The sequence below is a fragment of the Nicotiana sylvestris genome, chromosome 7 (genome assembly GCF_000393655.2).
Source record: "Nicotiana sylvestris chromosome 7, ASM39365v2, whole genome shotgun sequence".
NCBI classification, from domain to species: domain Eukaryota; kingdom Viridiplantae; phylum Streptophyta; class Magnoliopsida; order Solanales; family Solanaceae; genus Nicotiana; species Nicotiana sylvestris.
In genome coordinates, this window is record NC_091063.1 from 122,569,577 (window position 1) to 122,584,810 (window position 15,234).

The window sequence follows — 15,234 nt, forward strand, 5'->3', positions numbered from 1 at the left end:
TGATATAAGTGAATAAAATAGGCATGGTGAGTATACAATAAATATCAATGAAGCAAATAAGAGCAACCACAATAAATAAAATCAGGAGTCTGTATCACATCCCCAACATATCATAACTGGTTGTGAAGGCGCTAACTCAATAAAACCTAAACCAGAGCCCGTTTCGATTATTAAGCACGAAGTTGCTCAGGCGAACGACCCGATCCCATAGGAATAATGTTACCATCATACTACCGAGGAAAATAGCCTGATCTCATAAGAGTGGCATTATCATACTGCCAAGGCGAATTACCCGATCCCATAAGAGTAGTGTTATCATACTGACGAGGCGAACAACCCAATCCAATTAGAGTAAAGTAATTTACCTCGCTCGCAGAAGTACTTGCGAGACGAGAAGACATGGATTTTCATAGTTTATTGAGTATTCCCCAGTGTTCTGAAATGAGAAGTTAAGTCGATAATTCCAATTTAAATCCTCAGCCTCAGCTCTATCAAGACAGTTAATACACATGACTGGCATAAACAGTACAATTAAAAACATAATGTGAATCTAAGTTTACCTGGACATATCATGAAATATAGCTACGTACGGACTCCCACCACCTCGTGCTTACGTAGCTCCCTACACAAGTAGAACACACTAATAATACCTCTAAGGGGATAAGTTCCCTCTTACAAGGTTAAACAGGAGACTTACCTCGGTCCCAAGTCTTTAATCCGGCTCTCCAACCTTACTAAAACCCTTCAAATGACGCCGAAGACTCCAAAACTAATCAAAATTCATATAAACTAGTAAATATATGCTCAAAGTTCATATTTTAGCTTTTATAGTAGTTACCCAATTCAATTTGGAAGATTAATGAAATTAACCCTCCAGGCCCACGTGCCTGGATTCCGGAAATTTTTGAAGATAAATGTTACCTATGAACTCCCAAGCTAAAATATATGATTTGCTCCCATTTCCACCACCAAATTCGTGATCAAATCCTAAATTAACCAAAATCCTAGTTTCTTCAAAAATTCCACAAGTTTTCACAATTTTTCCATGTTTAATCTATCTAAAATCCGTATAATTAACTTGAAAATGGGCGGGAGTTACTTACCTTGTATTGTACATGAGAATCCCCCTCTAAAGTTCTCTCAAAATATCCCAAGACCAAATGAAAATGTGAGGAAAAAAGCCTAAGTCCCGTAATAAAAGCCCTTGCACTTGTTACAAATGCGACATCTAGTTCGCAAATGCGATAGTCGCAGTTGCAACAAAAGCATCGCAATTGTGAAGCCTGATCATTTCTGCCAAGGTCGCAATTGCGACCAAAAACTTCGCAAATGTGAAGTTGGGCCGATCGCAAAAGCGAAGGAAAAGCTCGCAAATGTGGATCCTTCCTTGCCCAAGCTTCATTGCAACACCTTACATTTGCGATACCTGAGGCACCAACAAAAAAACCAGAAAAATTGAAGTGCTTCCACCCCTCCGCACGCTGTTCGAAACTCACTCGAGCCCTTGGGGCTCCACACCAACCATCTACACAAGTCTAAAAATATCATACAAAACTCGCTCACGCGATTGAAACACCGAAATAACATCTAGAATCACGAATTGGACGCCAAAACACATGAATTAAATCATGAAACTCAAGAGCTTCTAGAAACACTTTCACGCGTCCGATTCCTATCAAATCAACTCGGAATGACGCTAATTTTTGCGTGCAAGTCATAAATTACCATACGAAACTATTCCAAGGATTGGAATCCCAAACGGACCTTGATAACACCAAAGTCTACTCCAAAACAAACATAAAAATTTTGAAAAACCTTCAATGCGCCAACTTTTAATATTAAGCGCCAAAACATTCCCAGATCATCCGAAACCCAATCCGAACACATACCCAAGTCCAAAATTATCATACAAACCTATTGGGATCGTCGAATCCCGATTCCGAGGTCGTTTACTCAAAACGTTGACTCAAGTCAAACTTAACCATTATAGGCTACTGTTAAGGAACTAAGTGTTCCGATTTCAACCCGAACCCTACCAAACCTAAACTGACCATCCCCGTAGGTTATAAAGCAGTAAAAGCACATACATGCAGTCTTAATTAGGGGAACGAGGATCTAGAAAGTAAAACAACTAGTCGGGTCGTTACATCTACTCATCTGATCTGGTAGTGTGTGTCCTCACAATCTGTAAGAGAATAGAAAGACAAAGGCTCAGTTTTCGAAATTAACAAATCCGCACGATAAGGAATGAAAGAAGTGAAATTTTCTAAAAGTTTTGTAGCCTCTTGAACATATGTACAGACATCTCCATACTGATTCACAAGACTCTATCAAACTTGCTTATGACTCGTAGCACCTGTAAACCTATAGCTCTGATACCAACTTGTCACGATCCCAAAATTCACCTTATGAATCATGATGACACCTAGCCTCTAAGACTAGGTAAGCCTATTACATCATGAAATTTAACAAAAATAACCTACTTACTATTAAATATTAAACTGATAAATGAAATAAAGTAGCTAAAATCGAGCAATAGTTATACAACTCCAAAACCTGTAGTACAGAGTCATAAGCTCTACTGAGAATAACTAAGAATATCAATTACATCACTGTTTGGAATGAAAGTAAACAGTAGTAAAGTAAAGCTCCAGAAGGTGACTTCGAGACCTACGAGCGTAATGACAGTTATACCTTGAAGTCTCCGTATCAAATCTCAATAGTAGCTAGCTAACGACTGACACGTTCTGAGGTAATTGGATCTGCACAAAAATATGTAGAATCGTAGTATAAGTACACCATAATAGTATCCAGTAAGTATCAAGACTAACCTTGGTGGAGTAGTGATGAGGTAAGTCAAGACACTCAGTAGACATGGCAAGATCTGTGGAAAGTATTAATATAAAGCTAACAGTGGAAAGAATATAAATATAAAGTTAACAATGGAGAGAACATTAATATAAGCTAACAATGGAAAGAATATTAATATAAAACTAACAATGAAAAAATAGAAACAATGGCAACAAGAAGTAAACAGGTGATAAAGCAACAAAATATTCAAAACATAGTTAAATAGAAGTTGAATAAATTGATGAAAGCAAACGACATTCCAGATAATCAAGCCGATCTATCACAAGGTTTACAACAAGAATTACCCGGAGGTACCACACCTCATAATCACAAATCATAAGTCACAAATCACGAATCTTCCTTGTAACGCTGTGTGAGCCTTACTTTGATTTTTAAAATAAATATTTTTTCCCGAGATAGCTTCACGTGCTTTAGCACTCTTATCTCACCGTGTGTGCTTCAAATGAAGTAATTTCCCTTACTAGAAACACGCACATAAATCCCCCTTATCTCATCGCATGCACATCAATATCATCGCCCTTATACCGCCACATGTGCATCTCATCACAACACAATAATCCACTCGCACTACACGTGCCCATATGCCACAATATTTGCCAAAACAACAATACCAATATCACAATAACGCATAGCCCATGGATCAACAACAATGTATTCAAGAGTCTCAACAATAATACATTGAAATGGAAGAATAAACTCTACAATTGAAGATATTCCATGTATTGAGAACTTCACTTAAATGTATAAAAAAAACTCAACAATGAAAGATATAACATGTAATAAAAACTTCCATTAAATGCATTTAAGAATAAACTCAATAATAAAAGATATAGCATGAGATAGCAACTTAAATTAAATGCATATAAGTAACCGATGAATCTAAATCGGTAATTTTTCACCTATAAGCCTGTGCGCACACTCGTCACCTCATGTAGACATCTTTCATATAAGTTAAATAGTGCAATTAAACCAAATCCTACGGGGCAGTTTCTCCTCACAAAGTTAAGCAAGATATTTACCTCAATTTGGCCAAATTAACACTCAAAATTAACTTTTCCTTTAAAATTCGCCTCCACATGGCTCAAATCTAACAAAAAATGACTTAATATCATCAAACAATGCAATTTCGATAAATTATAGCAAAGATCTTTACACAATTCCCCAAAAGTTAACAAAAGTCAACCCCTAGCTTGCCTGGTCAAAACCCGAGTCCAAGGGTAGATCTCTACTACCCATAACCCCAAGAGTCCACTCTTTTCTTTTTTCAAATCCGAGTCCAATTCGACTCTCAAATCTCAAATTTACATTTTTCAAAACATAGACAATCTCCGAAAAATTCTCTTCAAATTTCATGGATTAGAGGTTAAATCTCATAGATAATCATGTAATATAATTGAAAATATATTTAATCACTTAACCAATAGTTGGATGTGAAAATCCCTCCTAAAAATCGCCTTCTACCGAGTCTAGGGTTCTAAAATATGATAAATGATGCTATGTCCCGAAATCCCAACCTTTTTTTCAACTGCAGAAGTCGCAAATGCAACCAGGGTTTGCCATTGCGAACCCACACAATTGCGACATAGGGATCGCAAAAGCGAACCCTGTCAGCCCTCACTGACATTGCATTTGCGACATAGGTCTCCGCAATTGCGATGGAAGCGTCTTCGCAAATGCGACCTTATAGTCACAAATGTGACCAGACCAACACCAACACTGACTTCTCAAATGTGATAAGGGCGTCGCATTTGCGACACCTGAACCTCCCGTGACCTATTCGCAGTTGCAATGCTGGTGCTTGCAATTGCGACAACTTCAACACCAGCACACCAACAACCGGTAACAAGTTCAATCCAATCCGAAACACGTTCGAAACTCACCCGAGCCCTCGGGGTTCCACAACAAACATCCACACTTGTCCAAAAATATCATACGAACTCGCTCGCTTGATGAAATCACAAAAATAATGTCCAGAACTACTAATCAGACATCAAAACACATGAAATTTCACAATGAACTCAAGAGTCGCTAGAATCACAACCAAGCATCCGATTCCTATCAAACCAACTCGAAATGACACCAAATTTTGCAGCCAAGTTCCAAATGATAAAACAGATTTATTCCAAGTCCTGAAACCAAAATCCGAACCCAAAAACCATAAATTCAACCTATGGTCAAACTTAAGGAATTTCTAAACCTTCAAATTCAATTCCGGGTCTATACCTAAGTCCAAAATTACTATACGAACCTACTGGAGCCATAATAACACCGTTACAAGGTAGTTTTCATAAAAGTTAAAACTCGGTCAATATTTCCAACTTAAGCTTCAAAACCAAGAACCAAATTATCCAAAACTTCCCTAAAATGAAATCAACCATCCTTGCAAGTCATAAAACCACAAATGCACATATGTGAAACATCAAAAGGGAAAACAGGGCTCAAATATGGAAAATGACCGGTCGGGTCGTTATAACTGGCCTATGCAAATGCGGTCTCTCACCCCATCCGGCCTTCCCTCTACGTGAAAACGACGCCCAAGTCGCGAATGCCAAGGCCACTGCCCATCAAGCTGCGCGAACGTGATACTCCTGTTGCGAATGCGAAGAGAAAAAATGACACTGCCCCAAAGTATCCTTCGCGATTGCGAAGCACACCAGATATCAGTAATTTCAGTAGTTCAAAACTTTACCAAAATGATCCGAAATCCATCTGAAATAGTTTTGAGCCCCTTAGGACCTCGTCCCATCACACCAATAGTCCCAAAACATAATAAGAACCTACTCGAGCCGTCCAATCACACAAAATAACAAATCACATTTCAATTCAAGCATAAAGAACTAATCAAACTTCTAACTTTCAAAACTCATGCTGAACCTCGTCTAACCAACTCCGAATAGCCCCAAATTTGGAACAAAAGTTCCAAATGACATAACAAACTTACTCCAATTCCTGGACAACAATTGAAACCCAATAACATCAACGTCAACTCTCGTTCAAACCTATGAACTTTCCAAACCTTTAAATTTCCAACTTTCGCCATGTAGAGCCAAATAAACCTAGAAACCTCTAATTCCAGATTCAAAAATATGTCTAAGTCCAAAATCACCATACAAACCTATTGGAATCATCAAAATACCATTCCGGGGACGTTTACATGAATGTCAAACTCCGATCAACTCTTATAACCGAAGCTTCCAACCATAGAACTAAGCATTCCATTTCAATCCAAATCCATCCCGAAACCAAACCAACCATCCCTACAAGTCATACAAACACAAATACACATACATGGAGCATCAAATGGGGAAACGGGGCTGAAATACACAAAACGATCGTCCGGGTCGTTGCATTCTCCCCTTCTTAAAAAAATGTTCGTCCTCGAACAAGTTTAGAATCATACATGGGATACAAAAAAGATGCGGTATTTGCTTCGCATATCATGCTCGGTCTCCAATGTTGCCTCCTCATTCAGTTGGCCTCTCCACTAAACCTACATCGATCCAATATCTTTCAAATCCTGCTTTCAAACCTTCCTATCTAAAATTGCCATCGGATCCTTATAGTACTTTTAAACCATGGGAACATAAAACACCGGATGAATCCCTGATAAGCTGGGTGGCAAAGCAAGTCTATAATCCACCTCATCAACTCTCTCCATAACCTCGAATAGACCAATATACTGAGGGCTCAACTTGTCCTTCCTATCAAACCTCATTACACCCTTCATGGATAAAACTCTAAGTAGAACCATCTCACCCACCATGAATGCCACATCGCAAGCCTTCCTATCAACATAACTCTTTTGTTTGGACTACACTGTACGAAGCTGCTCATAAATCAGTTTCACTTTCTCCAAAGCATCACGGACCAAATCAACTCCCAATAACCCAGCCTCTCTAGACTCAATCCAGCCAACTGAAGAACAAGATCGTATCCTACATAAAGCTTCATATGGAGCCATCTGGATACTTGGCTGGTAGTTGTTTTTATAGTCGAACTCTGCTAGCAGTAGAAACAAATCCTACTGGCTCCCAAAATTAATGACACAGGCTCTCAATATGTCCACTAGGACCTAAATGGTATGCTCAGGCTGCCCGTCTATCTGGGGATGAAATGTCGTACGCAACTCAACCCGTGTGCCCAACTTACGCTGCACCACTCTACAAGATGTAAAATCAGTTCCTTGATCAGAGATAACAGACACATACACACCATGTAGGCGAACAATCTCTCTAAGATAAACCTGAGCTAACTACTTTGAAGTGTAGGAAGTCATGACTAGAATGAAATGTGCAGACCTGGTCAATCTATCCGCAATAGCCCTGCACATTGTCAAATCTCCTCAAGGTCCGTGGTAGCCCGAAAGCAAAATGCATAGTGACATGCTCCCATTTACACTCTGGTATATCTAGCGTCTTAAGAAAACCACCCGGTCTTTGGTGCCCACACTTAACCTGCTGATATGCGCAACATGCTCCATAATGTCCTTATTCATCCTCCACCATAATAATGCTGCTTCAAATCACTGTACATCCTTGCATCACCTGGGTGAATGGAATATCGTGAACTATGAACCTCCTCAAGAATTAACTCTCTCAAGCCATCCACATTAGGAACATAGATCCGACCCTGAAGCCTCAATACCACATCATCGCCCATATAAACATCCTTAGCATCACCGTGCTACACCGTGTCCTTAAGGATAATCAAGTAGAGATCATAATACAGACGCACCTTGATGTTCTCCAACAAGGATAATTGTGACATAACACAAGCAAGGACTCTACCAGGCTTCGAAATATCTAATCTCATGAGCCTGTTGTCAAAAGCCTGAACATCCATAGCCAAAGGCCTCTCCCCAGCTGGGATAAAAGCAAGACTCCACCAACTCTCCGCCTTCCTTCTCATGGCGTCGACCACCACATTGGCCTTCCTCGGATGATAAAGAATGGTGATATCAATTTCCTTTAATAGCTCTAACCACCACCATAGTCTCAAGTTCAAATCTTTTTACTTGAATAGATGTTGAAGACTCCAGTGATCCGTATACACCTCACTAGACATGCCATATAAGTAGTGCCTTTATATTATGAGCGCATGTATAATAGATGCTAACTCTAAATCATACACTAGGTAGCTATTCTCATGGGGATTTAATTGACATGAAGTATAGGCAATCAACCTACAATCCTACATCAACACACACCCAATGCCACCCTGCGAAGCATCATACTAGATTGTATATGAACTCGATCCTGAAGGAAAAACCAGAAAAATGAGATGTAGTCAAGACATCTTAAGCTTCTGAAAGATTTCCTCACACTCATAAAGCTACGTAAATGGGGCACCCTTCTTAGTTAACATAGTTAATGGGGTTGCGACAGATGAAAGCCCCTTCACAAAGCAACGATAATACCAAGCTAACCCTAGGGAACACAAGATGTGTGTAGCAGTAAAAGGTTTGGGCCAACTCTAAACTAACTCAATCTTATTTTGATCTACCTTAATCCCCTCACTGGACAACACGTGGTCCAAGAATGCCACTGAATCTAACCAAAACTCGCACTTAGAGAACTTAGTATATAGCTTCTTCTCCTTCTAACTATGGAGAATAATTCTCAAATAATGCTCGTGTTCCTCCCTACTATGATAATACACCAACATATCATCAATAAACACAATGATGAAGAAATCCAGATAAGGCTGAAACACGATGTTCATCAAATTCATGAAAGCTACGGGTGCATTGATCAGCCCAAAAAACATCACCATGAACTCATAATGCCCATAACATTGAAGCTCTGATCTTCAACTGATGGTACCCTGATCTCAAGTCAATCTTCGAGAATACCCTAGCACCCAGAAGCTGGTCAAATAAATCCTCAATACACGATAGTGGATAATTGTTCTTGATGGTAACCTTGTTCAACTGCTGATAGTCAATACATATTTTAATGGAACCGTCTTTCTTATTCACAAATAGAATTGGTGAAACCTAAGACGATACACTTGGCACGATGAAACCTTTGTCTAGCAATTCATTAGTTCTTCCTTCAATTCCTTCAACTCTACTGGAGCCTTGTGATACAGTGGGGTAGATATGGGTTGAGTTCCCGATGCTAAGTCAATACCAAAATCGATATCCCTATAGGGTGCATGCCCGTTAGGTTAGTAGGGAACATATTTGAAAAATCCCTCGCCATGGGGACTGAATCAACCGTAGGTGCATCGGTACTCACATCTCTAACAAAGACTAAGTATATTAAGTGCCCCTTCTCAACCAATCATTGAGCCTTTAGAAAAGACACCACCCCACGAGGAACTTGACCCAAGGAATCTCTCCATTCTAACCTTGGAAACCCGGCATAGCAAACATCATGGTCTTAGAATGACAATCCAAAATACCTTGGTATGGAGATAACCAATCCATGCCCAAAATTATATCAAAATTCACCATATTAAGCAACAGAAGGGAAACCCTAGTCTTGTAGCTCCCAATAGTGACCAAACAAAAATGATAGACACTGTCCACCATAATAGAATCCCTAACGGGTGTAGACACATAAATAAGAGTATACAGAGAATCACGAGACATATCCAAATATGAAGCAAAGTAGGATGACACATACGAATAAGTAGAACCCGGATCAAATAAAACCGATGCATCTCTATGACAGACTAGAACAATACCTGTAATGATTGTCTCTGATGCAACTGCCTCAATCCTACTAGGGAAAGTATAACAGCGAGTTTGGCCTCCCCTTCTAGGATGACCTTTACCCCGCATGTACTCCACCTCTACCTAGATCTGGAGGTTATGTAGCAACTAGAACGGGAACCATAGCTTGAGTACCCTGCTGAGGTCCACACATCCGATGTCTGGGACAATCTCTCACTTTGTGCCTAGTATCACCGTACTTGAAATAACCTCTCTACGGGTATGGATTCTTGTACTGACTCTACCCTAGAAGATTGGAATAACCGCTATAGGAACCCCAAGCAAAAGCTGCACTGAAAGATGGTTGTCTGGTACGAGTGCTCTAAAATCCATGGATAGTTGGAGCACTATAGAAAAACTGAAGTGCAAACTGAATTGGTCGACTGATATGACCACTACCACGACAGACTATGCCCTAAGAGTAGGAGCCACTATAACCTCCAAAACCAAGAGGCTTCTTACCTCCTAACAATCTCCAAAGCCTAATAAAATGCAATCTCAGTCCCCAACTCCCGTGCCATCCTAAATTTGAGGCTGTAGGAGAGTCCCTCAATAAATCTATAGACTCTCTCCTACCTGTGGAACTAATAAAGGTTCATCATGAGATAACTATAAACCTCATAGAATACTCGAACATAGTTACACTCTTATGGCAAAGCTACTCAAACTTACTGCGCAACACGTCCCTGCAAGTTTGTGGACTACAGTCTCTCAAGAAAAGATCAGAGAACTAGGACCATGTAAGTGGTGCTTCTCCAGCTGGCCTACTTGCCTAATAAATCTGTCACCATCTGTTACCCAGCCCCGTCAACAGAAAAGTAGTAAAGTTGACCCCGCTTGATTATACAAACCCATGGTATGGAGAATATGATGACAGTGATCCAAGAAACCTTGTGCATCCTCAGAAGGCCATCTACTGAACTGGAAAAGATGAAATTTTTGAAACCTCTCCAAACTCTTCTACCCTCATCCGACACAAGTGGCCATACCTCGGGTTGAACTATAACTACTAGCTACACTAGTGCGACACCTATTATCTGATAAGCATGAGTTAGTTGCTATGGTGTAAGCAGTGGGAGTCTGAGATCCTTACCCAGCCTATGAAGTAGGTGCAATCGGGATCAACCCTGCTTGGGCCAAACTCCCAAAAATACTCATAAAGTGTGCCAAGGTCTCTTGGAGCCCCAATGTAGTAATAGGCTGCTAAGGTGCACGTACGTGTTCGGGCACCTGATGCTCAATTGTAGCTATTGCATGCTTTATAACTGCTACTCTAGCAGGTGCTCTAGCTACGACACGTGCCCTACCTCAGCATCTACCTCGGCCCCTGCCTCTTGCGGCTTTGGTCAGGGGAACTGGTGGCTGCTCAGCTGATCTGGAAAAATGTGTCCTCATCATTTGTAAGAGAATAGAAGAGTAAAAATTCAAACTCCAAAATAAGAAATCGGCATGATAAAGGATGAAAAAACTGATATTTCCTAACAGTTTGGTAGCCTCTCAAAGATAAGTACAGATGTCTCTGTACCAATATGCAAGACTCTACTAAACTTTCTCATGACTCGAAGAAACTATGAGCCTAGAGCTCTAATATCAACTTGTCACCACCCAAATCTCACCATAGGGGCTGTGATGACACTTAATGTTTAAGACTAGATAAGCCTATCACTTAACAACATTAAATCAACAAAACTTGGTATAGGACTTCTACGATGACTCCGTAATTGCTTACCGAAGGGTATCGCAGTCACTCACCCCCAAGTTCACCGACATAAAAAGATGTTCGACTTCTCTCGGTTTAGAACGCTAATTTTTCTTCCATTTTGTAATTTTACGTGTGAATATCTTTTGTAAAAACTGACTATTTACTTTCTCCTCTGTTAACGGTCAACTTAACCCCCATCCCCTTGTGACTTTGCCGTCGAACCCTCACCTGCATTACCACTAGAGTAAGACCTAAAATCGCCAGGTGAATATTACCCTATCTATTTTGTCTCTTGCTTTATCCCTCTTTCCTTCCCTTTCTCCCCCCTACTCCATCTCCCGTCATTGTACCCCTCATCGACAGTCCCTCTCCATCCTTCTCTTTTTATCGCTCTCTCTTTCCCTTTTCTCTTTCTCTCTCTCTCTTTCCTCTCTTGATCATATTTCCCATTCCCTTCTTCTCCACTTTTGCAGGCCATCTCTGCCATAGATCTAAACAAGGGTAGCACTTCAGCAGCCTCTTTTGTTATTTGTCATTTTTTTATGGCTCGAGAGGCTACCTCTTTTGAGTGTTCCACGTACCCACCCACAAGAGGCCATCAGAGAATGTGAGAATGAGGCAAATGTGTAGGCAGAAGGTTGATTTGCGACTGACAATAGTGAAAGTGGTAGCAACACGTGGAAGGCTAGAAATTGATTCAATGGGTGCGACAGAGTAGCCTCGACATTTCCCAAATTTTCTCCCGGTTCATTCTCTTCGGAGTTGTTGAAGATGTGAGGTGCATGAGGAAGTAGTACAAAGCATCCCCTCTTGGTGTTCACAAAGGCTGGTGGGAGTTGGAAGGAAGAACATCAGTTTTCGCAACCTCAAGTATGCACCAAGTCAAATTTCCAGGTTATATTCTCAGAAGTTGGTACCTCCCGCTTTCCTATTTCTCTTCTTATGTTAGTTAAATTTTTGTTATATTAGTTCAAATTAGTTAATCATACTTTTAGCATGCCTATAGTTACAATTTGTTTTCTTCTAGTTTGGTCTGTTGCCTATTTTGTGTTACCAATTTTCCTTAGTATGTCATAGGTATTACGGCTGTGGTCTGGGATGGTAGAATAAGGTCATGTTCTTGGGGGTAGGGGTGTAAGAGGGAAAGGGTGAAGTAAGGGACATGGGGTGGGGCGAGAGGCAAGGGGGTAAAGAGAATAAATGAGCCTATAAGTTAAGAATTGAGTCTTGGAACATAGGTACATTGACGGGTAAGTCTATAGATTTGGCGAAGATTCTACAGAAGAGGAAGGTCAGTATAGCTTGTGTCTAAGAGACTAGGTGGATAGGATCGAAGGTGAGGGATACAGACGCATATAAGCTTTGGTATTATGGAGTCATGAAGGGTAAGAATGGGATGTGTATTTTGGTAGATAGGGAACTTAGAAAGTCTGTGGTAGAGGTTAGGCGGATGAATGATAGATTTATGACTATTAAGTTAGTAGTTGGTGAGTGCACCCTAAATGTTGTTAGCATTTGCACGCTACATGCAGGCTTGGATAAGGAGTTTAAGAGGCTCTTTTGGGAGAGGTCGGATGAGGTGGTGCGTAGTATTTCGCCTGCTAAGAGGTTATTTATAGGAGGGGATTTCAATGGTCATATTGGGTTGACTCCTAGTTACTATGGCGAGGTGCATGGTAGCTTCGGCTTTGGTGATAGGAGTAGAGGAAGTACTTCGCTGTATGATTTGGCTAAGGCTTTTGAGTTGGTGATTGCAAACTCTAGTCTACTGAACACTAAATCTGATACAATAGTTCTACAAACATGAAAATGATAAGATAAGGGAGGCACGGGGCTGCGAACGCCAACAACTACCTCGTAGTCTCCGAATCACTACCTGAACTGGGAGAATCAGCACTTAGGAGCGGACTCTACGATGTCTGAATCTGCACACATGGTGCAAGAAGTAATGTGAGTACTACAACTCAGTGAGTAATAATTATAAATAATGACTGAAAGTATGAAAACACGTAAAGACACAAAGCAATTCTATATCAAGCAGTAAAATCACTTAAAGTAGTAAATTAGTGCAGAAATCAAATGATATTCCTCTTTAAAAACAAGTAAAACAGGTAATTTAACAGGTAAATAACAAGTAGAAATCCGCCCTTCGGGCACAGTATCAATCGCTTAGAACAGTATCAGCCCCTCGGGCTCAGTATCAATCACTCAGAACAGTATCAGCGCCTCGGGCTCACTCTCAGTACAATATCATCCCCTCGGGCTCAGTATCAATCACTCAGAATAGTATCAGCCCCTCGGGCTCACTCTCAGATCATAATGGGTACCCGCGCTCACTGTGGGTGTGCAGACTCCGGAGGGACCCCTTACGGCCCAAGCGCTATATCAAGCCACCTCGTGGTTTCATCACTCGGCACTCGGCCTCACATCACTCAAGCCGCATCGTGGCATATAAAGTATCTCATATCACTCAGCATGTCCTCACATATGGCCCTCGGCCTCACTTAGTCCAGAAATCATCACAAGCCCCTTGGGCATCAGTAAAACAGTAGTGCTCAGCCCAAACAACATTTGAAAGATCATTTAAGTCTCAAATTCAAGTAAAAGGGGCTGAGTTTGTAAAGCAGTGTAAATAAATAGGACTGAGTTAAAGTAGTATGTCAAAATAGTGAGGAAACAGTGATAAAATTCCACGAAGGATTCAAATAGTCGGCACGAAGCCCAAATATGGCAATAAGCCCAAGTCATGATGATAACAATTAAGTCTCAGTCAAATACGCGGTAAAAACATCAATCGGGATGGACCAAGTCACAATTCCCAATAGTAAACGACCCCGCGCCCGCCATTAAGCGCGTGTCTCACCTCAATATAGCACTACGTTGTGCAATCCGGGGTTTCAAACCCTCAGGACATCATTTACAATCATTACTCACCTCAAGCCGCCCAAAACTCTAGCTCGCTATGCCCTTGCCTCGCAAATCGGCCTCCTCGCGTGTCAAATCTGACCAAAACCACAAAGAATACGTCACAATAGGCTAAGGGAACAATACCCAATCGAAAACAATCAAAAAAATGTCAAAAATCCCGAAACTGACAAAACCAGAGCCCCGGGCCCACTTCTCTAAACTCAGAAATTTTTATCATTAGATTCCTTATCTCGCCATGAGTTCATACATATAGAAATCACAAGAATCATAGTTCAATTAACCCCTCAAATCCCTAATCTTAACTCTCTTAAGTTCAAGCCCTAACCTCCATTTTTAGTCCATGATTTTCTTAAATTTCCAGTCTTAATTCATGTAATAACACCATAGGATTGTGTTTTAGGTCCAAAAATCCTTACCTTATCGAAGCTCCTTGAAATCCCTCTTCAAAATCGTCCAAAATTCTCCAAGTTCGAAGTTAGAAATGAGAAACCCTTCAAAATTCACGAAGAAGAACTTAAATACCTTCTGCCCAGCCATAACCGCATCTGCGGTCAAATAGCCCCTTCTGCGGTACCGCTTCTGCGGTTGATACTCTGCATTTGTGGAACCTCATTGAGTCCGGCCTGGCCGCATCTGCGGTCCAATAGCCGCATCTGCGGTCCCAGCCAATCCTTGCCTTTTCCGCTTCTGCGACCCCCAACCCGCATCTATGACACCGCACCTGCGGTCCCAAAAACCGCAGGTGCGAAAATACCTGAAGTACCAGAAAATCTGCAACAACACAAGTCCAAACTCTTCCCGTTAGCCATCCGAAACCACCCCAAGGCCCCCGGGAGCTCAACCAAACACACCAAAGCATCTTAAATCATCATTCAAACTTGTTCCAATCATCGAATCACCTCGAACAACACCAAAACCGTCAATTCACATCGAATTCAAGCCTAAGTTCTTCTAAAACTTCCGAAACACGCATTCGATCATAAACCCGACCAAATAACCTCCGAACGACCTGAAA

At 40.9% G+C, this 15,234-nt stretch overlaps 1 protein-coding gene across 1 annotated transcript; it reads left to right on the forward strand.

The window, feature by feature from the left end:
* Positions 1-11,904: 11,904 nt before the first annotated feature.
* LOC138873715 (uncharacterized) lies at positions 11,905-13,098 on the forward strand. The gene is made up of 2 exons (XM_070152192.1): positions 11,905-11,995; positions 12,824-13,098. The coding sequence occupies exons 1-2, from the start codon at positions 11,905-11,907 to the stop codon at positions 13,096-13,098; spliced, it is 366 nt and encodes a 121-aa protein (XP_070008293.1).
* The last annotated feature ends 2,136 nt before the right edge of the window (positions 13,099-15,234 follow it).

Coding starts and splice junctions, on each gene's coding strand:
- LOC138873715 (XM_070152192.1), top strand. CDS start 11,905: ATGAGGCAAATGTGTAGGCAGAAGGTTGATTTGCGACTGACAATAGTG. Junction 11,996..12,823: donor GCTAGAAATTGATTCAATGG/GTGCGACAGAGT, acceptor CGCTACATGCAG/GCTTGGATAAGGAGTTTAAG.